The sequence below is a fragment of the Plecotus auritus genome (assembly GCF_963455305.1).
Source record: "Plecotus auritus genome assembly, chromosome: 4".
Classification (NCBI taxonomy): Eukaryota; Metazoa; Chordata; class Mammalia; order Chiroptera; family Vespertilionidae; genus Plecotus; species Plecotus auritus.
The window spans coordinates 97483074-97506724 of record NC_137775.1 but is presented as its reverse complement, the minus strand read 5'-3'; the positions used below and the strand labels follow the sequence as shown (position 1 = coordinate 97506724).

Sequence of the window (23651 nt, the reverse complement as noted above, 5' to 3'; positions counted from 1 at the left end):
GTGGTCTGGAATAGGACTTGGACATTGAAATTTTTAAGAAACTTCCTCAGTGGTCGGCAAACTCGTTAGTCAACAGAGCCAAATATCAACAGTACAACGATTGAAATTTCTTTTGAGAGCCACATTTTTTAAACTTAAACTTCTAACACCACTTCTTCAAAATAGACTCGCCCAGGCCGTGGTATTTTGTGGAAGAGCCACACTCAAGGGGCCAAAGAGCCACATGTGGCTCGCAAGCCGCAGTTTGCCGACCACAATCCTAGGTGATCCTAATTCATGGCCAGGGTTGAGGACAACTAGTTTTAAGAAAACTTAGTCCTACCTTCTCTTCACCTCACACTGAGACCTGGGATGCTTCTCAAGCCTGTAACAGCTAGTGCCTTTGGTTCTTGGTTATCAGTGTCATTAGCTGACCCATAGGGGCAGACTTTTTCTAAAATGTTCAAGCAGGTTCTCTTTTTCTCTAACAGATGACTCCAAACTGCCTCCCCCACCAACCCTGGAGCCCACTGGGCCTGCACCTTCCTTGTCTGAGCAAGAATCCCCTCCAGATCCCCCCACTCTAAAACCCATCAGTGACAACAAACCTCCAAGCCGATACCTAAAACCCAGAAAGGTGGAAGAAGATGAGCTTTTGCGAAAATCACCTCTGCAGCTAGGGAACGAACCGTTTCAACACCTGCTCAGTGATGGTGGCATCAACAGACTGTCCCTCATGGCCTCTGATGACCCTGACGGTGGCCCGCTCAGTAGTGTGGGCCGCCGTACCTCAGTCCTCTTTAAGAAGGCCAAGAATGGGGTTAAGCTGCAGAGGAGCCCAGATGGGGCCCTGGAGAATGGTGAGGACCATGGTGCAGCAGGCTCTCCTGCCTCTCCTGGCAGCATCGAGGATGAGCAGCACTCCCGGAAGCGGCCAAGGAGCAGGAGCTGTAGTGAGAGTGATGGGGAGAGGTCCTCCCAGCAGGAGGAAGAAACAGGTGATCTGCCTGTGACTTCTCTCGCTACTTTTCCCCTGCTTCTCTGCTTTGCCTTGCCAGCCAACAACTTCCCCAGTCGTCCACCTCCCTAATAGCTCCTGTGGATGCCAGTAGTAGCATTGAGGACTCCCCGGTTCACAGTTGGGCCTGGCACGTGATGAGTAGAGGCCTGGGAAATAGGCTTTGAGCAAGTATTTTGAGAGGGCTAGCCCAGTGGTCAGCAGACTGCGGCTCGCGAACCACATGTGGCTCTTTGGCCCCTTGAGTGTGGCTCTTCCACAAAATACCACGTCCTGGGCGAGTCTATTTTGAAGAAGTGGAGTTAGAAGAAGTTTAAGTTTAAAAAATTTGGCTCTCAAAAGAAATTTCAATCGTTGTACTGTTGATACTTGGCTCTGTTGACTAATGAGTTTGCCGACCACTGGGCTAGCCTGTGTCTGGGGCTCTCTTTGGCCCTGATGGGGATGCAAAGCTGTACTTGGTAAAATAGGTCCTGTCTTCATTTTAGTTCATTCATTCATCAGATATTTATATCAGGCATTCTTCTAGGTACTGGGGCAAAAGTCTCCCCCCTTGGAGGGAAGATATATTAAAGGCAAGTGAGTGGATTGTATCTCATATTAGAAGTTATGGAGAAAAAACAGGGAAGGGGCATTAGGGATGCTGGGGTGGTATTAGAGAGTGGCCAGGAGAGGCCTTCCAAGGAGGTGACATTTGACTAAAGATCTGAAGGTGTGAGCTGTTTGGGAATCTGGGAGAAGAACATTCCAAAAAGACAGAGATAGACTAGCAGGTGCACAGGCCCTGGGTGGGAATGTGCCTGCATGTCTGAGGAACAGCGAGGGAACCAATGTGGCGGTAGGAGAGTGACTCAGGGGTGGTAGAAATGCGTCTCAGAAGTGGGTAATGGGGGCTCAGTCACTAAAGAATCCTTACTACATGTCCAGCACCAGCTGGCTTCGGGGAGGGGCAGGTAATTAGGCTAGTTCCAGCTCCAGAAGGGTTCATAGGCTAGTGGGGAGGCTAGATGGCCTCTTGGGGTGCAGAGGTGCCACAGTGCTGGACAGTAGGTGGTTATATGTCAAGTGACAGGTAGCACTGCTGGAGGTGTTCAGGGACCATGAGCTGGAGGAGTAGGGAAAGTTGCATGAAGAGTTGATCCCTGAGTTGTCTCTAAGGGCTGAGGGCAGAATTGAAAGGAGTAGACGGGACAAAGGGGTCAGGCCAACGTGTGTATGGAAACAAGGACAGTCTCTGAGAGGGACAGTTTGGAGAGGGGCTTTCGGAAATTCCGGAGCCAAGGCTGGATGGTGAGGTGGGCAGGAATGTGCAGGGCCCACATTGGCAGACAGAGTAGTTGAGTCTCGGTGGGATATGGAAGGTCAGCTTGCTGCGTGGGGAGGGGCCTGCTCTTGGTTGTTGCTCCTCATGTCCCTCTCATGTCCTTTTATGTGGTGGCTTTGGGATGTATGGCCAGCACATGCCTTTTCTGCTTTTCTCTCTTCCTTCCTATCATTTTGTTACCAGTAATACCTCCCCTTCCCATCTGGCCCAAGCTTCTCTGTATTAGGTGAGTAGGTTGGTATAGTCAAGAGCTTGAGGCCTGCAGTTAGGCAGACCTGCATTCAAATTTCATCTTCTTACCAGCTGTGCATCAAAGTAATTAGCTGGGGCAAATTGAACAGGCCGTTTCCTTATTTCTAATTGGGGGCTAGTGACACCTGCTTTGCAGGCCTCTAAGGATGGGAAATAGTCTGTATGAGGCACTTGGCATGTAGCAGTAGATGGTAGCAGTTACCGCTGTCATCCTCTCAGCCACGTCAGGCACAGCCAAGCAACACTGAGAACACTGCTCTAAAAATTACAAATCCTGCTACTGGGAAGGCGGACATCAGGCTCACCCAAGCCGAGAGGGCCCACTGCTGGGGTTTCCGCTAGTCTGTTCTCCTCTAGTCCGGCTGTCCTGTGCTCAGGAATGCTTCTGCACATCCTTCTTTGACCCTCACAAAAACAGGTGTTGGTCCTTTACAGATGAGGCACCTAAGTAGCACAGCTGGCTTAGTGACTTAAATTGAGGACACAGTGTTAGAGGCAGCGCTAGGTCAGTGTCCAGATATCTTGGCTCAGACACCTGCTCTGCCAGGTGTGACTTGCCTCACAGTTTTCTGGCCAAGGTGACTTAGAGCTCTTGACTTAGCGCTCTGACTTGCAGCACTCTGGATTGTGGTTAAGAATTGGGGAGACAGAGGAGAGTTGGAGCCTTCACAGCCAATGAGAGTCATGTCCCTGAGATGAGCAGGTAGTCTTCATCTGCCTCCAAAGGGCTGCCTGCTGTAAACAGACCTCCTCTCATTCATACTTAATAGCATCCTCCGTGAGTGAGAACATATCTTCACAGAAGAGGAGGCCAAGGCTTAAAGAAGAAAGGGGCCTGTACTTAAGAGCCTAGTCTAGAACCCAGGGAATGCTGACTCCCTGTCCCAGGAAGGGCTGGTCTGCTTTAGTTCTGCGGAAAAGTCCCCCATCCTCAAGTCTGACAGGCCCTGCTAGATATCTCCAGGCGTGGTTACACAGCCCTTATCCTGCCCAACCTCCCTGACACCATCCCAAAAGAATGAAGCTAGCTGTTGCCAGCTGTGTGGTGGATAAGAGTGTTTATCTGAAGAGGCCAGGCGGGTGGGCTCCCCAAGAGGCAGAGGAGACTCCCTGATAATCGAGGCTTGAAATGGGAAGCAGATCCAGGGACTTGTAAGCCAGCCCGAGTGGGGAAGTCTTGGTGTTTCCCTTTGTAGCCAGATGACAATAACTGGAGTGAGCTGTGTTTTCCTTACAGTAAAACCAGAGGAAGGGAGAGAAAATGCAGCGTCTGCTCATTGTCCCCGCCAACATTTCCCCCAAATCTATATCAGATTCTACCACCCAAGACCATTTTCCACAGGGGTGGGCACAGTCATTCTCCACCCCTCCTCGCTGAGCCCTCCTGTGGTGGCCGTGCTGCAGCCAGGCCCGGGGCGGGGGCGGGTGCTGCACTCAGGCTCACTCTGTGTGTCCTTGGCAGGCGTAACCAATGGCTTCGGAAAACACACGGAAAGCGGGTCTGACTCGGAATGTAGTTTGGGTCTCAGTGGTGGACTGGCATTTGAAGCTTGCAGGTAAGAACACTTGTTCCCAAAGTTTCACCACCTCTCCCTTTATTCTCCGTTCGGCTACAGCTTGAACCTCTTTCTGCTTATCTCAGATGTTTTCTTCCCCCACCCCTGCTGTTTCCTGAGGCCTCTGGTCTGTAACTGTGGGAGCTCCAAGAAAACAGCATGACCCTTGACTCTCAGGCCTGATCTGACTAGGAGGGGAGTGGTGATGCTGATGCTTTACAGGGTTTATGGAGCTGAGTTGGGCTCTAGAAAGCGGGCCAGCCATATGTCTATTGCCTAGAGAAGTTAATATTTGAGCCAGTCCTCCACCTGTTCCCCAACCCACTCAGATAACCCAGCTCATTACAGACAAGGGTTCACCCTGTGCCTTTTGGGTCATCATAGCTATGGCTCCTTTAGAGGTGTGGTTTAGGGATAAGAAATGAGCTGATAGGAGATTTGAAATTGCCTTTTATTAGCCAAAGGTCCCAGCTCTTCGTTGAGCTGGGGGGTGAGTTTCTTTTCCCATTCTTTTACCTGAAGGGAGGATTTCTGATACCAGAGCCTTAATGTTTCTTCCACATGCAGGAGTTCCTTGAACCCCTGCTCTGTCTTGTGAGCTGTACAAGAAACCAGGGAGTGTGGGACTCTTGGAAATGGGCGACCCTCAGTGCCACAAAGGTTGACCTCATGGTCCCTCCGTGTGGCTGCTAAATGGATTCTGCGTTCAGAGCAGGGGAGATGGTCCTGGGAATGAGCACCAGAAGACTGTGTGTCTGTGCTTGAAGCACCTCCAAGGCAGGTTGGGTGTGCATTCTGTTAGGTGCTTGTTCTAACCTGGCTCCTGGGCTTCTGGTGGGTCCATGGGAAGCCCTCATACCCCTTGGGCCTAGACCCGTTCCCGCTGTTGCAGGGCCCAGCTTTCAGTGGCTCCTTTGAGGTTTCCCTCCCCACCAAACCTCAGAGTTTCCCTTTCTTACTCCCTCCCATGCTGCCCTCTACAGATATAGGGGAGTAGATGGGAAAGAACACAGTTATCAGAGAAGAAGCAGTGATTTCAGGCTTTTCTAAGATGCTTCTAGTCTGGGCCTGGGGTGGAGTTCCTGACTCCCTTCAAAGATATAGTGCCTGGAAACCCAGTTCATTGCGGGTGGGGTAAGAGTGTCCCTTCCTACACCTTAACTAAAGGTCGAAGGTGTGTTGGGCTCTTCCCTCTGTGAAGGGCACTCTTCCAAGCTCTGGACAAGAAGCAAGCCAGGCCAGGCTCGTGTGCTTGCCTTGTGCAGCCCTCCAGCAAGTGCTTCTGGTCTGTCTGGGGCCCTCCTCAACAGGGAAAACATGCCCTTGGAAGGCATTTCCTCTTTAACTCAGTGGAATTTCAAGGTTTAAAACGAGATTCAGGGGCTCTGGCTGCCAGGGTTTTTTCTTAATTTTTTTTCTATGCTATGGTGATAAGTACATAAAGGACAATCATTAACTTGATAATCATATAATCCCAGAATTAGAAAGAACTTCTGGTCACCAATTCCACCCCACCCCCCATGTGCCCCTTGGTTTTTCTGTCCTAATGATTTTCTGAGCAGGTTAGGGCTGCACCATCTTTCTATGGGTCAGTCCTTCAATTATTAATTGAGCACCTACTATGAGCCAGAAACTATACTAGGCACTGATAAGGTGTCTGCTCTCATGGAGCTTATCTTCTGAAGGGCAGAGTTGAATGTTAAACCAGGAGACAGAGTAATTATAGGTTGGGTTGTCTGCTTAGGCCTGGGTAACGGAGAGAGGCTGAAATGCAGGTGATGGTCAAGTCACTTGTGCTTTTTTCTTTTCCTTTTTTAAAATTTTATTTATTGATTTGAAAGAGGTAGCAGGGGGAGAGGGAGGAAAGGGTTGGGGGAGAGAGAGAGACAAAGAGAGAGAGAGAAACATTGATTTGTTCCGCTTATTTATGCATTCATTGGTTGCTTCTTGTATGTGTCCTGACTGGGGATCGAACCTGCAACCTTGGTGTATCTGGACGAAACTCTAACCAACTGAGCTGCCCAGCTAGGGCACACTTGTGTTTTTTCCTATAAAACAGGAAAATACAGACCTAGTTTTGGTGTTGTATCCATTTTCTTTGAGCTTATCCTTCTCAGAGTTCATCATTTGATAGTACATTAGTAGTTTATAATATTTAAAGTGAGACATTAAAATTTACTGCCCTTCATATAATGTTATAGAACTGCCACTTATTGAGTGTTTGGTATGTGCTGTATGTGCACTTCCTGAGTGCTTTCTGTGTATTAATCCATTAAGTCCTCACAGCAACACATGGGGGACACGAGCATCAAAGAGGTTGAGTAACTTGCTCAAGGTCACAGAACTATTGAGTAAAGAGCTGGGTTCTGAACCCAGGAAGTCTGGCTCCCCAGTTTAATCTCTTAATCACTTTGCTGGGCCCTCTTCTGTTGTATTTGAAGATGTCTTCTCAGATCTGTGATGTGAACTTGGAGAGGCTTTCCTAATAAAACTACTAGTACCTTCTATTTTATAAGGCCTCAGAGTCTCTAGGCTCTGACAGATTTTTGTAGGGTGAGTGGGAACTGAAGCCTAAATGTGAATTGGGTGTTCTTTGTGTTTTTCTAAACATGCCTTCATTTTGACTAGCAGGAAAAAAAACTCCCAACCTACTACTTACTGAAGGATTATGATTCATTGAGTTCTGGTTGTGCAGGTGTTCTGTATTAGACATAATAAAGACAGTACGATTCGATAAACCAGGAGCACCTGCTCGCAGCCAGTCCTAACCCTGGCCGCCTCTTGTCCCACCAGAGGTCTCTTAATTAGCATTTCTGTTCTTCTGCAAATTGTTGGCCTGTCTTTTAAGCACTTTTTTAGTTGAAAAAATTATATAGTGGTAATATTTTTTAAAGTTTGGATGGAAAGAAAGCCCTAGTCACATTATTTTTACCAGAGTCTCCCAACTATGTTTGTGCATTAGAATTACATTGGGAGCTACTTAAAAATACTGATGCCTCTGTGAGTTCAAGTTATACCATTACTCTGGTATTACTGTTCTCATTTTTGCTTATTACCTTTAGTCTTTGTCTAATTTTTTTATCTCCTTACAGTAGCCATGTTAAAAAAAATCCATCTTTGTCTAAGAAAAACTCACACACATAAAGTGACAGTGAGAAGTGGAATTTTTCCCAATTTAAAAATGTCTTTTCTAATTAAAGAAGTAGAATAAGTCCTTTATAAAAAATTTGGGAAAGAGGCAGATTTTTATACCTCTAAAAAGTAAATTGATTTCTAAAGAACAAGCAATATGAGCCACAGAGCAAAGAATTCTGGGCAGATGTGAGATGGGCCTTACTCAAGTTGCCTGGGATGAGCTTTGCTCTGGATGAAGTCCAAGGGCCCAAACAAGGAGTGGGGAGCGGGCATGTCTTGCCAGGTTCAGTCCTTTCACATGAAGGAAATGGTTCCTCCAAGCCTCATGGGAACCTTCTGAAATGTATCATGGCTTAGTGTGAGTTTTTAGGGGAAGGTGAGAAACTATTCTCCTTGCAGGGTTTATGCAGCTCCAATCCTGTCAGCCATTAGGGAGCAGGAGTGGGGGTGTTAGTCATTGAATTGCTCCTTTCTTCTCCTTCCCTCCCTGCTCTGTATGCAGTGGTCTGGTGCCCCCCAAACGCAGCCGTGGGAAGCCAGCCTTGTCTCGAGTGCCCTTCCTGGAAAGTGTGAACGGAGACTCTGACTACAGTGGCTCAGGTGAGGAGCAATGTACAGATGGATTTGGGGGGTGGGGACAGGCTTTCCAGAGAACCAGCTCTGTCTGGCTAGACTGTGAACTCTTTGAAATCCTTGGGCACTGGGCAGGGTCTTCCTTCCCAGGTCATTCATAATGATTTTTATTTTTCCCCCAATTCATCTTAAATTTGAATTGGTAATATATGCCTATAGTAACAAAAATCAGAAAGGTATAAAAGGGTGTGTAATGAAAAACCAGTGCTCCCCTCCCGAGGACAACCACTGTTGGCAGTTTCTTTTGTCTTTCCAGATGTAACCCTTAAACACACAAGCCAAAACTCCGGTGTACATGTAGGAGAGTGACTAGAGAAGCCTGCTCTACATGTGCCCCTCTAAACCAGGGGTGGGGACCGTTGGGCCCGCAGGCCGTATAAGGCCCGCAATCATTTGGTCTGGGCCTGCCAAGGCATTAGGGGGGAACTAATTAAATGTTCGACCAAATATAGCAGGCTAATTTGTAAGTTGGTAATTTTGTATGGCCTGCGAATGATGTCTTAAATATCCAAGTGGCCCTTGGCAGAAAGAAGTTTTCCTACCCCTGCTCTAAACCATGCTTTTTTCTTTTCAGTTAATAATATATCTTTAGAGATCCTTCTGTGGTTTTCATCATCTGCCTAATGTCCCATTATATAGGAGTGCATCATTTACTTAGCCAGCCCTCTACAGATGCACATTTCGATTGTTCTCACTGATGTGCTATAATCAGTGTTGCAGTGAATAACTTGTACATGGATCATTTTGTATTTGTGGGGGGTGTATCTATAGAAGAGGAGTGGCGGTGTTGAAGGAAGTGTGCATTTGTAATCTCAGTAAATACTGCCTGTCTTTCCTCCCTGAAATCATCTGTGATAGCCTGTATCCCTGAATCACACACGTGACCTGTCATTTCATGTGATCCAGTGCTTCCAGCCTTCTCCTCATGACACACACTGCAGCTGGTCCAAATAGTGAAATGCGTGGGTCTTTTCTCCTTAGACTGAGGGAATAAAGGGCAGGGCGGGCCAGAGGAGAGGCCTGGGTGCTGCTCAGGATGAGCAGATGCAGAGCGGGCTATTCTCTGAGCACCTGTCCAGCCCACCTGTGGCAGGTGTGTACTCTCTGGATGCTTGTCCTTAAAGCTTCCATCAGGCTGCAGGGCTTCTCTTCTCTTCCTTTTCCCAACCGCGTTATCTTCCCTTGGCATCCCTGTTTTTTTTGTACATGTTGATGAATGCAAGCCTGCGTGTTTCATTACTGTCCGACTGTCAGCACCCAGGAGGCACGGCTCACATCTAGATACAAAATTAGGAGAGGATTGGCATGTACTTTGTGCTTCTGCTGGTGACATTTTGATATTCTTATTTTTAAAACCACATACTTATTAAAATGCCGCTGAAGGAAATTGACCTCCCACTGTTTTATCACCTTAGCATAGTTGTCTTCATTTCTGTGTTGCCTTTTACGCATTTCAGACATGTTTTTAACAAAATGCTAACCTAAAACATATGCTCTTCTGTATTCTTCCTTTTTCAATGTTTTCTTCATATCGACATAATCTTTATATGTCTTCATCACTAGAACAATGAATCTTTCAATCAGTTCATTATAATTAACCCTTCAGCCCTAGCTGGTTTGGCTCAGTGGATAGAGCATCGGCCTGAGGACTGAAGGATCCCGGGTTCAATTCCAGTCAAGTACATGTACCTTGGTTGCAGGCTCCCAGCCTTGGTTGGGGTATGTGCGGGAGGCAACCAGTTGATGTGTCTGTCACATCAATGTTTCTCTCTCTCTCTCTCTCTCTCCCACTTTCTTCTCTCTCTAAAAATCAATGGAAAAATGTCCTTGCATGAGAATAAAATACAAAAAAGATTAAAAAAATTTTTAACCCGCCGAAACCGGTTTGGCTCAGTGGATAGAGCGTCGGCCTGCGGACTGAAGGGTCCCGGGTTCGATTCCGGGCAAGGGCATGTACCTTGGTTGCGGGCACATCCCCAGTGGGGGGTGTGCAGGAGGCAGCTGATCGATGTTTCTCTCTCATCGATGTTTCTAACTCTCTATCCCTCTCCCTTCCTCTCTGTAAAAAATCAATAAAAATATATTTTAAAAAAATGAATATGTTTTTAAAAAAAATTTTTTTTAACCCTTCAATTGTTAGACACTTGATTATTTCCGAGTTTATACATAGTAAACCAATATTTTTGTTCAAAATCTTTTTATTTGGTTTTAAAGTTATTTTTTTCAACTAAGTTTCCAGGGAAGGAATTTACTGGAGCAGATGGTTCATACATTTTCTTATGGCCCTTGAGACTTACACCAAATTACATTCTGGGAAGATTGGCTGGTCTGCAGTTCCCTCAGCCTGCCTCTGCGGAATTGGGTGTTATCTTTTTGTTATTATTGCTATTGACTCAATAGGTAGAAACAATACCTCATTATTAGTAGTACATTTTAAAAAAATCATAAGTGGGGGTGGTAATGTTTCCTTAGAAACATAATTTCCACTCTGAGATTTGGGCCTTTTTCCTTGGTTTCCCCGGTTATAGTTATGGGGAGGGGGAGGGAGGCTCCTCTGTGTGTGCAGACGCTTTTGTAAAGCGCCTATCCATGTGTGCTAGTGCATTGGGTGCAGAACAGAGGAAACTGAAGAGACGTGCCTGCCCCAGGTGAGACACCCAGTGTGAGGTTTGATAAAAGTAGGCAGGGGAAGGCCCTGCAGACCTGCTTGACCCTGCTGAGTGCTGTGATCCAGGTGACCTGTGGCCAGGTGTGGCCGTGTCAGGAAAGAACTCACTTAGCAAGTGGTTTTACTGCGAAGTCTGTCCCAGACGTCCTTTTCCATGAAGCCTCCATCATGAGGACTCCACTTGGAGGTCCAGGGAGCAGTCTGTGGCTCTGCCCAAGCTGCGTGATGGTTCTTCTCCCAGGGGCCCTGGTAATGAAGCAGTTACATTTTTCCAAGGAGCGCTATCCAGAGGTCAGCACAGTATAGCCTATTGCCTGCTTTTGTAGGGCCCATGAGCTAAGAATGGTTTTTATGTTTTCAGGTGATTGAAAAACACACCAAAAAATTATATTTTGTAATATGTGAAAATTACAAGAAATTCAAATTTCAGTTCCAAAAATAAAGTTTTATTGGGATACAGCCACACTCATCCATTTACAGATTATCTATGGCTGCTTTCTTGCTGCAAAGCAGAGTTGAGTAGTTGCAGCAGAGACCATGTGGTCCACAAACCTAAAGTATTTACTCTTGGCCCTTTGCCAACCCCAATCTAGTCTAAGAGCTTCCGAGGAAGGGGCAGGGAAGAGGAAGGGTGGAGGGGATGTTTCTGACTTATTCCTAGGCTGCCCCAGTCAAATGGAGGCCACACGCAGGCCTCCTGTGCAAAATTCCAAGTTCCCTTTGGGCACTGTCTCCTCCCCTCCCCCACCCCCAGGCAGAAGCCTCCTGATGCCCTTTGAAGACCGTGGAGACCTGGAGCCCCTGGAGCTGGTGTGGGCCAAGTGCCGAGGCTATCCCTCCTACCCTGCCTTGGTGAGTCTGCCCCAGATGCCATCCTCCTCCCTCCCCTGGGCGATTCTGGCCCCTGCCTTGCCCCAGGGGCTTATCTGATTGGATCAAGCCATCAGAGTGTGGTGGGAGTCAGGGTGCCTTCCAGCCTTGGGTGGTCAAACCAACAAGGCTCCCAGCTTGGGAAAACAGAGACTAGAGCTCTTAGGGATTTATTTGCTAATGCATTAAACTAATATGTGCTCATTATAGAGAATCTTAAAAGCTGCTAATCATGCTTAGGTGTTTTATTAAACATTTGTCATGCTAATTGGAATACTGAGGAAGGTATGGTTATTTTCATTTTTATGGGGGAAAACTGAGGATCCATTTGTTACTCTTGTCATCTAGCTATTAAGTGGCAGGGTTGCAATTTGAGTTAGAGCTTAAAATGTGTGATGCCTGTGTTCTGAGCCACTGAGTTCAAAACCACCTATAGTCCCATCTGTTCAGAGATGACCTTGGTGTATATCCACTCAGTCTTTTATTTTTCAACGCATAGATATGTGCATATCTAAGACCATGGTCTGTTTTACCTCCCTTTCTCTTAACAGCATACCATGCACTTGCATGTCTCATGCTTTCAAACACTCTTCATCAATATCATATTAATGACTGCATTGTCTTCAGTCCTGTGCATGTACTTACCTTATTTTAACCATCCCCTAATTGCTCATTTAAGTTGTTTTGGATTTTTCACTATGATAAATAACCAGCAAGAAATATTGTAGTTTTGTCTTGGTGCACATCCCTGATTATTTCTTTACAGGGAATTCTTAGGAGTGCCTTCTTGAGGCAAAGTCGATATAAATTCTGATACAAATTGCCAGGTTGCCCTTTAGAAAGTTCCAGGTTATACTCCCACCAGCAGTAGCTAAAAATTCTATTTTTATAATTGATTGTTATTTCTTAGAGCTCTTTATGTATTGGGGAGGTCATGTCCATCTGGCCCAGGAAGATGCTGCTTCTAACCTTTGGGGCTTGTCAGAATCGTCCAGGGGAATTTTTTAAACAATGCAGATACTGATGGTCCATCTCAGAACTACTACATTAGACTCTCTGAGGCCAGATTGACATGACTATTTCTTAAAAGCTTCCCAGATGATCTGTAGCCAAGTTTGAGAACCACTACTAACCTCATGCGTGCACACAGAGCTCATTCATGTGTGTGGCTCGTTCCAGCAGCCTCTTAAAGGAGGGTAAGATCCTTACTGGACAGGCAAAGAAACCACAGCTCCAAGGTTATACACCTTGCTGGAGCCCTATTGGAACCCAGGTGGCCTGCCTCACTGCCCTAGCAGTGGCAGGCGTTGGAATCCATGCTGTCATCCACCCACTGAGGAGGCTGGGCCCAGGGCTGTCCTCCCAGTGCTCTGTGCCCTGCTGTTCCTGAGACTCCCAGCTTGGTCCCTGGAGAAGTGATCAAGGCTGCGCAGGTTTTGTTGTTTTTAATGTCACTGCAAAAAAAAGCCACTAAAACTAATCCTTTTCTTTTCTTTCTAATTACCTTCTTAATGATACATTTTCTTTCGTGATTAAAGAAATTCAACCATTGCCTGAATCCAATCACCTGAACACAACCTGTGTTATTTTGGTGTATACTCTACTGTGCTTACCTAAATGTGTACAGTTGACCTTCGAATAACATGGGTTTGAACTGTGTGGGTCCACTCACTCTTGCATTTTTTTTCAATAAACACACAGCTGGCCCTCTGTAGACCCAGGGTTCCCATCTGCAGATGCAGAGGGCTGACTGTATAAGGGACTTGACCATCCTCGGATTTCGGTAACCACAGGGGTCCTAGAACCAATCCCCCATGGATACCAAGAGACAAATGTAGTTAAGTTTTGGGGGAATCAGAAGCTATACTCAGATTTTCAACTGCACACATGGTCGGTGTCTCTAACAGCTGTGTTCAAGGATTAGCTGTACTTGCATCCATAGTGGGTATACAGTTTTTAAATTTAGGATTTTTGTAATGGTTTTTGCTTTTCTATAAAGTAATGTATCTAATTATAGTAGTTTTGGAAAAATAGAGAAAAGCCACATAAATCCCCATCATTCTAACATGCCAACTGTAAGCATTTTGTGTTGTTCCTTCTGTTTGTTGTTTATATATTATAACTGTAATAGTGAATGCACACATTTATTATGTTAAAGTTTATCACAAACTTTATTTCCATGTAATTTTACATCTGCATAACATTTGAGTGAATGGACCGTCCTTTATTACTTGGGGGCCCATTTGCCTCTGTCTGCTTTAAGAAGGGAGCAGAGCTCTCCTCTGTGGCAGCTTACCTACCTTGCTTTTGCCTTGAGGGACATTCCTCACTGTCCACCCCACCGCCCATGACCAGCATGGCTGAGTCAAGGGGAAACATCAGAGTAATGGAGGAAGCTCAGGAGGCTTGTATGTTGGTTCCCATTAGGACCCTGAGCTTTAGTCCCAGAAGGGACAGACAGGCTGGGAGACAGGGTTTTGACCAAACCACACAGCTGGGGACATGGTAGGTGTGGTTCTTCCTTGGAGTAAACTCTTAACCAGAGCACCAGCTTTCAGCAGCTTGTCTCAAGGGGGATGTAGATAGGCTGGCCGACACCCAAAGGTAACTAAAAGAGCGGTTTATTGTAGAAGAGGGTCCTGGGACAGGGCTAGAAGTTAAGATTGCTCCATCTCTGGAGAAAGCTGCTCCCTTAGTAGGTTTCCAAGTCCCTCTGGCCTTAGCACTTGCGACGGCCAGCCAGTTGCTCTGGAGGAGAGGCAGTGGGCAGCAGAAGCCCAAGCGGGTTCAGGTGTTTGGGTTTAGTCCCAGCAGTGGCCTCAAGCAGCTTGGCGGTTTCCTCTCAGCTAATAGCTGTCCGAGACTTCTCAGCATCAGCACGAGGATGAAATGAGCTGGCCACGTGTGACTAATGAGGAGCTTTGGTGGCTTTGTCGGTGCTCCATGGTGTTGTTGATCACCGGGCATTTCTCCGAGCCCCTGCCCTTGTGCCACATGCAGCCTTGAGGATTCATTAGCCCAGTGGCCCTGGTTTCAGCCACGCCATTGTCCCTTCCCAGCAACCCAAGCTCAGTCTTCCAGCTTCTCTCTTATCTTACATGGAGGTGCCACAAATGTAACTGGTCCACACACCAGGGAGAGTTGCAGTCAGACAAGAAGGCGGAGGGTAACCAGAGGCTGTTAGGCTAGAACCGAAGGATGGGCCCTTGCTGAGGCAGAACCTCTTCATAGCTGGGGTATCTGGGAAGGCCCTGAGCATCTGAAGTGAATTGCAAGGTTCTAAAGGAAAAATGCCTCCACTCCCCTCCTCTCAGGGACACTGGGAGGAAGGAGTCTGCCTGTCTGCGCTGGACATCAGAGGCACCCACTCACTTGCCTCCCCCAGGCTGGGCTCCCGTCACTTCTGTTTCAGCTCTGGGGCCTGACAGTTCGGGGAGCAAGCTTCTCCCTCTTCTGAAGGACTGGGTGGGCAGGGCCAGAGGATTAGGACAGTGAGCTGGGGAAATAGTCAATCTCCATTTTGGGGTACTGAGAGTCGTGGAAGAAGTCTACCTCTGTCGCTTGGTTGTGGGGTGGTTTGATGGTTAGTCCTGGGGCGTGCTGCCCTGCTCACCCCGTCCACCCCCCAGCTGAGTGCTGTCTCCTTTCCCACCTCCAGATCATCGATCCCAAGATGCCCCGGGAGGGCCTCCTGCACAATGGCGTCCCCATCCCTGTCCCCCCACTGGATGTGCTGAAGCTGGGAGAGCAGAAACAGGCCGAGGCTGGAGAGAAGCTCTTCCTTGTCCTCTTTTTTGACAACAAGCGCACCTGGTGAGTTGGCGCTGCTGCTGGGAAGGTACAGGGTGCAGGCTGAGGGGCTGTGCAGAGTCTGTTGCTGAGAGATGCACAGAGGTGCAGGTGAGGCGCTACCTGCCAGCAGCTGGCCTGCACTTGCCATGTTAGTAGTAACTTAGTGTTACTAGCAACACTGATTAGTAGTGTTAATAGTAACTGAGAGCAGATTCCCTGGGAAAACTCTGACATGGCAATTTGATTCAGGAGGCTTACTGGGGAGAGCTGTGGGACCAAGGGACACAGCATTGGGGGAGCTGTGGGGACGAGGGACGCAGCATTGGGGGAGAGCTGTGGGGATGAGGGACGCAGCATTGGGGGAGAGCTGTGGGGATGAGGGACGCAGCATTGGGGGAGAGCTGTGGGGATGAGGGACGCAGCATTGGGGGAGAGCTGTGGGGACGAGGGACGCAGCATTGGGGGAGCTGTGGGACAAAGGGGGACAGTATTGGGGGGAGCTGTGGGACAAAGGGGGACAGCATTGGGGGAGAGCTGTGGGGATGAGGGACGCAGCATTGGGGGAGAGCTGTGGGGATGAGGGACGCAGCATTGGGGGAGAGCTGTGGGGATGAGGGACGCAGCATTGGGGGAGAGCTGTGGGGATGAGGGACGCAGCATTGGGGGGAGCTGTGGGGATGAGGGACGCAGCATTGTGGGGAGCTGTGGGGATGAGGGACGCAGCATTGAGGGAGAGCTGTGGGGACGAGGGACGCAGCATTGGGGGAGCTGTGGGACAAAGGGGGACAGCATTGGGGGGAGCTGTGGGGATGAGGGACGCAGCATTGTGGGGAGCTGTGGTGATGAGGGACGCAGCATTGGGGGGAGCTGTGGGGATGAGGGACACAGCATTGGGGGAGCTGTGGGGATGAGGGACGCAGCATTGGGGGAGAGCTGTGGGGATGAGGGACGCAGCATTGGGGGAGAGCTGTGGGGACGAGGGACGCAGCATTGGGGGAGCTGTGGGACAAAGGGGGACAACATTGAGGGGAGCTGTGGGGATGAGGGACGCAGCATTGGGGGAGAGCTGTGGGGATGAGGGACACAGCATTTGGGGAGAGCTGTGGGGATGAGGGACGCAGCATTGAGGGTAGCTGTGGGGATGAGGGACACAGCATTGGGAGAAGAAAATGTTGAACTGCGATGCTCTTGCCATAGAAGCTTCAGCTGATCTTATGGGGAGCTCTGGAGCTGGGCGGCTCGTTAGCCATATCAGAAATTGATGCTGTGCCTTTGTACCCCCAGACCAACTAGTCATTGAATGCTGGCTGCACCTGGGGAGGGAGGGACTTTGGGCCAGGCAGCTCCCTCGTGGTAGGTGATTCCTGGAGAGAACCCAGTGGAGAGCCTGTCACCAGTGGAGAGCCTGTCAGCTGCCGTACACTCAGTGGCTGCAGGAATTCTGTCTCAGTCCTGGGCCAGGGGCTGGGCGCGCAGGGCCCACTGCAAGGCGTGCTTGCTCATTGCTGGTGAGCACTTCAGGCTTCTCTCAGCACCAGCAGGAGCTTCACCTTTGCTTCCATAGAATGAGGAGGTAGGAGGAGCTAGTAAAAATGATAATAATAATGAAAATAGCTGCCATTTATTGTGTTTACTCAGTGTCCTTCATGTGAATTACTTTGCATTTATCCTCATTTATATATTCACTGGGTTCCGCGCCCCTCCCCTCCCCCCCCCCTCCCCACCCATTTTGTAGATGAGGAAAGCCAGGGCTCCACAGTCAAAACTAAGATACAAACTCAGATCTGACCTGAAGGATGGGCTCTTAGCCACAGGTTGGATTCACCTGGTGATATATTTTTAAAAAGTACCAGGTTCAGGCCCCCCAGGGATCAGTTCATTAATGCCTGGCATCAGCCCCACTTCCTAGCAGAGCTCCCTGATTCTGCAGCAGGGCGAGCCCGGAGCCCTTCGATGGCTCAGCCAGTCCCAGAGGCAGCACATGGGCCTGTCCTGGCTCCTGCCCTGACTACCTCCTAAGAAGAGTGAGCAGAGAGGGGGCTGACAGCAAAAACGGGTCCCTTGGTGGCCTCCTTTTGAGGTGTCCCAGTCTGCCTCCCTCTGCCTGTCCCTTCCCTACTGTGCGCTGGTCCTGGGCAAGCAGGAACTGAGGGCACCCTCGTGGGACCAACTCACCAAGGCCCAGGCATCTTACTGTGATTGTATTTTAGGCAGTGGCTTCCGAGAGATAAAGTCCTGCCCCTGGGCGTGGAAGACACCGTGGACAAGCTCAAGATGCTGGAAGGTCGCAAGACTAGCATCCGCAAGTCAGTGCAGGTGGCCTATGACAGAGCAATGATCCACCTGAGCCGTGTCCGGGGGCCCCACTCCTTCGTCCCCTCCAGCTACCTGTAAGGGCAGGGTCCGGCCTGGGTCTGCCTGCCCTGCCTCTGTCCCCTTCATAGCAGGCCAGGGGCCGCCTGGGCTGAGGCCCCAGTTTTGACAAACTGCATGGTCCCCCTGTTGGGCCTACTGTGTGCCAAAAACTCCCACCTGAGCTCCCTCAGGGACTGGTCCACTGAAGAACCAGTTAGAAGTAGAAGCAGCTGGGAGGCCCAGCAAGGAGAGGGACCTGGCCTCAGAAGGCAGGAGTCCCGTGCTCTTTAGGGTGTGCGGCCCCTCCACCCCACTCCCAGGTAACCACACCTCAGGTGATCGAGGCGCTGACACTGACCCCAGAGGTGCTGTGGGTACACTCGGGTCCCGTGGGGAATGTCAGTGAGCTCACCCCCCCACCCAAATCCTCTAATCACCCATTCTCACACCTCTTCCCTGTCCCACCTGCACCTGCGCCCAGTCTTTCCCCTTCTTCCTTTCCTTTCTCTTGTGCCAAACTGACAGAAACCATTACCAAATTGGTCTTTGTGTTTCCCTTTGAGGCCAGCTGCTATGCGAGGTGGGTGCCTCCGCCTGGCTCCTCGGAGCCCAGAACAGAGGCCAGCCTGCCACTCGGTGACCCCTCCATGCCCCCTGCCCCCTGCGGCTCCCCCTCCCGCTGACCCTTACATCTGCAGACATCCAACTGTGTGAGTGTTCCCCTTGGATTGAGGGGGGCCTCCTGCCCTCGTCCTGTCTGGCCAAGAGGCAGGCTGAGGCTGGGCAGCTCCTGTCAGCAGACAGGCTGGACATGGGAGTGTCCACCTGCCCACTTGGAGGTTGAGGCTTGTTGAGGTGGAGCCCATCTGCCCTTCCTTCTTCCTTTCCGCTCCTGGGGGCCTTCTTGTTTTCTGCAACGGCGGCCTCCAGCCCCGTCCACCCCATGGACGGTGTGGTGCCTGCAGTGCAGTGTCTTCTGGCCCTGCCCAGCCTGGCTGCCCCACCTCCCAACTCCAGGGAAGTCTGCACTTTTATTTCAGACCCTCTGCCCCCCCTCTTTCTCCTCAACCCCCTCCCACCATCACCTTCTCAAAAACGGAAGGAAAAAAAGCTGTGAAATGGGAAGCTGACTGACAAACCACGACTTTCAGAGGCTTCGATGTTCTCTGGGTGTTTCCTCTCACCTCTTAGGCACCAAAGTCTCGGGCCAGGGTGCAGGCCACTGATTGCCATGTTGATTTTTAACCTGACGTTCTTTTTAATTGTTTTAAATTTTTCATAGGGGAGTTTTGGACAAAACGAAGTCACTGGGGAGATTACTGCCATTTTTACACACACGAGTTTTTAAAAATACAATCAACCAACCACCACAACTTCTTATACATTTGGGACATGAGCCAGAGTTTTAAAGGGAAGCAACAGAACTAGAACACAAAGGATGGGGTTTGGATTTTGTACAATACTCAAAATACAATGCAGCATATGGCTAGGGAAGGACACGGTGTATATAATTGTAAAATATTGCTCTAAATTATTCAGGCCTATAGTTTCCATGACTAGTCCTCCATTGTGTGGCTGAGTATTTTAAGTGCACACAGTGTGGTATTTAAGGAGCCAGTGCACCCCTCTCCCCAGGTAGTCATTCGGCTGTGGACTCTGTGACCTTCGTCTCAACCTGTGTTGTAAGATCTCGGGGCTTTCTCTATTTCTCCTCTTTCTGTGTGTATCTCTTCCGTCTCTCTGAATCTTTCTCTGAGTCTCATTTTGAAAACTGCGCTTTTGGAATGGGAAACGGCTCAGATCCTGCTGTGGCGTGGGGCCTGCGTGCCTCAGTCGCGTCTGCTGTGAAGCACACGATGCTCTATTTATTGTAGAAAGTGACTTTATTTGCTTTCTAGAATTGTTTATAACAGATGGTATAAGAGAGGTAATAAACAGAAAATCTATGCTTGTAAAGAGTACAAAAGTTAATTTTACCTACTATAATATGACTGTCTGAAATTATTTTCTCTCTGAGAAATAAATGTTCTAATGGGCAGCAGTTGCTGTGTCGCGTTTGGTGTCATCTGTGGGCGGCTGCACCTCTCTCCTTAACTACTCCAGCCCCGCCCTCCTCAGGCCAGGGCCGTTAAGAATGGAGTTGCCTAGCCCGGCTGGTGTGGCTCAGTGGTTGAGCCTCAACCCATGCACCAGGAGGTCACCTGTTGGATTCCTGGGCAGGACATGGGAATGCGGGCCCAATCCTCAGTAGGGGGCATGCAAGAGGCAGCCCATCGATGGTTCTCTCTCATTGATGTTTCTCTCCCTATATCCCTCCCTTCCTCTCTAAAAATAAAGTAAAAACAAAAAGACTGGGTTTGTCCAGCTGCTGCAGGCTCCCAGCTGGAGAGGGAGCCCTGGGACGGTGTGAAGATGGGCACCTCTGGGGGCTCTGGGAGGCCAGTCTGGCTCCCAGGCCTCGGGTCCCTGTGGTTATGTGCCTTTAGGAGCACGTGCTCATTCAGTGGGAGAAGGGACCCTTTGGACATTTCCAGCCCCAGTTCACCAAGCTATGGAATTCGACTCGGATGCTCACACCTCCTTTGTCCATTAGGGATCCATGAGCCAATTGGGTCTTCCTTTTGCATATGAGGAAACCTACCAAGATTAAAAGACTTGTCCACGGTCAGCCAGCCAAGAAATGGTGGCAGGATCCTGGGAAGGATCTGGCCAAGGCTTTTCTGGGGCTGCGCTCATTTCAAGGCCGTGCTGGCCTGTTGTGTACCTTTCTCCCCATCAGCAGCTGTGGCTCCAACATTTCTGGAAAGGCACAGAGATAGGCTGCCAGGGGCTGGGCCTAGGGGGGCTTCTCCCAATCCGGTGCTCTGGGCCTGCCTGGCTTCTGTGCTTGTCTGGTGAATGGCTGGAGGACACGGGCCTCCTGAGCACCTCCACAGGACCTTTGAAATTCTTGACACTGAAGTCACTAAAGTGTGAATGTTCTCAATTTGTTGTAACATTAACAAAGTACAGGCCCTGGCTGGGTGGCTCAGCTGGTTAGAGCATCGACCCCATATGTCAAGGTTGCAGGTTCTATCCATGATCAGGGCACACACAAGGATCAACCAATGAAGGCATAAGTGAAACAACAAATTGATGTCTCTTCCCCTCTGCCTTAAAATAAATTAAAAAAAAAAAAAGTTCATTGTGCTGACAGTCCTTATACATGTTGGAGGTGCAAAGCTACACTCCTAGGACGCCACATTGCAGACAACTCTGAGACAGTGGGAGGAGTTTGGGAGAGAGGTACCATGTTTGGTTGAGGGAATAAAAATTTCAAAAGAATGAAGTCTTGAAAAAAATGGCATTAAAATCCCTATTTATAAATTAATATTTTGAATTTCAAAGGCAATTTAGAGCAAATTATAAGACCATCCTATAAAACATTTTGAAAACCAAGTAAAGGAAAAATGACCAGGTGGGTGGGATTTTAGCAGCAGAATAGAGAAGGCGATGTTGATCCAGGAGGTGCCGAAGCAAAGGCAGGGCTCAGGGAGATGATTGCACATTCCAGCTAATGACCACCTCGTTTGGTCAGAAGCCAGCACGTGGCCAGGCAGTGTTGAGATCATGAGCCCTGTCACTCTGGCTGTGTGACCTCAACATGGCCTTCGACCTCTCTGGACTCTCGACTCTCTCAGAGACTGACTTAATGGGACCCTAAGGCCAGGGTGGGGCATTAATGCCTCATAGGCGGCAGCATCCACTGAAGAATTGGAACAGGAAAGAGACTTGACTGGGACTTGGCAACTAATTAGATATCAGAGTCAAAAAGAAGGAATATTATTAAGACAGGGCCTCAGGGCGGCTGGAGGGAGCAGCAGTGGGTTGCGGAAGGAGGGAGAGTTTTGTTTTTTCTCTTTTTCCTTTAATATATTTTTATTGATTTCAGAGAGGAAGAGAGAGGGAGAGATAGAAACAGCAATGATGACAGAGAATCAGTGCTCAGTATCGAGCCTGAGAGACCCGGGCATGTGCCCAGAACGGCAATCCAACAGGTGACCTCCTGGTTCATAGATCGACACTCAACTACTGAGCCACATGGGGCCGGGCCAGGAAGAGTTTTGTTTCTGATGAGTTTGCCTACAGGACATCTGAGAGATGTGGGGGGGGGGGGGGGGGGGTGCACAGGAACCCCCGCCAGGGCAGTTACAAGAATGGCCAAGGAGCCAAAACCGGTTTGGCTCAGTGGATGGAGCGTCAGCCTGCGGACTGAAAGGTCCCAGGTTCGATTCCGGTCAAGGGCATGTACCTTGGTTGCGGGCACATCCCCAGTGGGGAGTGTGCAGGAGGCAGCTGATGGATGTTTCTCTCATCGATGTTTCTAGCTCTCTATCCCTCTCCCTTCCTCTCTGTAAAAAATCAATAAAATATATATATATATATAAAAAAAGAATGGCCAAGGAGAGAGGGGAAGGGCAGACCTAAGGACATTTAGGATGGAAAGGGTGCCGCAGAGGGGTCTGGTCCCGGGGAGGGCCTCACACAGCATCAAGCTCTAAGATGTAGGATGTAGGCCCACTGGCTTGCCTCACTGAGGCAGGTCAGACCTGTGGTCACAGAGCAGAAGAGGCGGTGCTGGATAGAACCGGCATTTTCTACTCTGCAGGCCCTCTACTCAGCCCTCGAGGTGAGCAGAAGGGTCCTTATTAATGAATTTTACCAATGCTGAGATTAAAATTTATGTACCCAAGACTCAAATATGAGATTGGAGTACGTGGGAGGCACCCTGACAGGAACAGAAAATCTCATTTTCCTAACAAGTTTGGCCACTTTCATGAATGTGTCAGTTTCCCTTAACACCCGAGTGTGAATGTGCCTTTCCATGGATTCTCCTGACCTTGCTAGCTGTGAGCTTCAACAGTGAGAGAAGAGGGAGGGGTGAGTGGTGAACATGCCAGGCTCTGGGGGCAGAGCTGGAAGGCGGGGCCCATCTACCCAGTCTGCAGGCCTCCCTCCATCGGGCACTGAGTGTCCTCCCGCAGGGCCTGTCGGGCACTGAGTGTAAACATCTGGTCCTGCCCGCTGCACCCAGTCTGGCCTTTACCAGAACTGGGACAAGGGAAGGGGGTCTTTGGAGGATGGAAATGGTTTCTCCAAAACCAGGGGCAGAAGTTTCTGCCTCAGTGTGTGGTGGGATGTGGGGCCGGAGAGGTGTGTGTCCGCTGGCCGGAGCTGGATAGGAGCTCTGATTTGACCTTGGCCCTTGGGGTGCCCTTCTGCTTGCTCTCTCCCTTCAAGGGTGGCAGAGGGCACTAGGGGTGGAAAGGAAAGAAATATATATAAAGTATGTTAATATGTTATTATTATATATGTGTGTGCTGGTATTCTCTACAATTTTAATATTCTTAAGAGGTTGGGACTCACAGGCACACAGAGTAGAAAAAGCTAATTTTCTATAGTTAATGTACTATAATAACACTATATACAATAATAATAATAATAATACAGTTAATAATACTGTATAAAGCATTGCACACTTGAAAGTGGTTCAGACAGTAGTAAATCTTCTCATCACAACAGAAAAAATCTGTAACTATAGAAGGTGGCGAATGCTAACTAGACTTATTGTGGTAAACATTATGCAACATATACAAAATAATTATATTGCACACCTGAAACTAATAAAACATTGTATGTCAATTATATCTTCATTTTTTTAAAAAGCCAATTGTCCCCAAATTTCAGCAGAGTGGTTGTGTTGTTATTTCCGAGAGCGTTGGGAGTCCCTGGCTTGCTGGCCAGGAGTGGCGGGTGTCCGTCTAACTCCCTCACTTCTGAGGTGGGGTCCGACTTCCTTCCTCTTCCTCTCTGCTTTGTATTGGCCCCTTTTGGGGACACAGAGGCAGGATTGGGGATGCAACCGATGGTTCCGGCTGGGCAAGGGGGCAGGTGCAAGGGGGCTCGGGAGCTCAGGGGCTCGGGGGAGGGCTTCCCCAGCTTCACAGTCTAGAAAGATCCCTGAAGGATTTTATCTGAACTGCTCATGAAAGATGATAAAATTTGTTCTTTGCTATCTAATTTGGGGAA

General features: G+C 49.0%; 1 protein-coding gene across 2 annotated transcripts in view; it reads left to right on the top strand.

Annotated features, from left to right (window-relative positions):
- The window catches only part of BRPF3 (bromodomain and PHD finger containing 3), a 37952-nt gene extending 18326 nt beyond the window's left edge, over nucleotides 1-19626 (top strand). The window contains exons 8-13 of one of the 2 annotated variants that reach the window (XM_080664057.1): nucleotides 471-977; nucleotides 4036-4129; nucleotides 7767-7864; nucleotides 11320-11417; nucleotides 15094-15248; nucleotides 17438-19626. In XM_080664057.1, coding sequence (XP_080520183.1) covers nucleotides 471-977; nucleotides 4036-4129; nucleotides 7767-7864; nucleotides 11320-11417; nucleotides 15094-15248; nucleotides 17438-17621 — 1136 coding nt within the window. In that variant the 3' untranslated portion in view covers nucleotides 17622-19626. The remainder of the gene's footprint in view (nucleotides 1-470; nucleotides 978-4035; nucleotides 4130-7766; nucleotides 7865-11319; nucleotides 11418-15093; nucleotides 15249-17437) is intronic. The other variant, XM_080664058.1, reaches the window with a different exon arrangement.
- Nucleotides 19627-23651: the final 4025 nt, after the last annotated feature.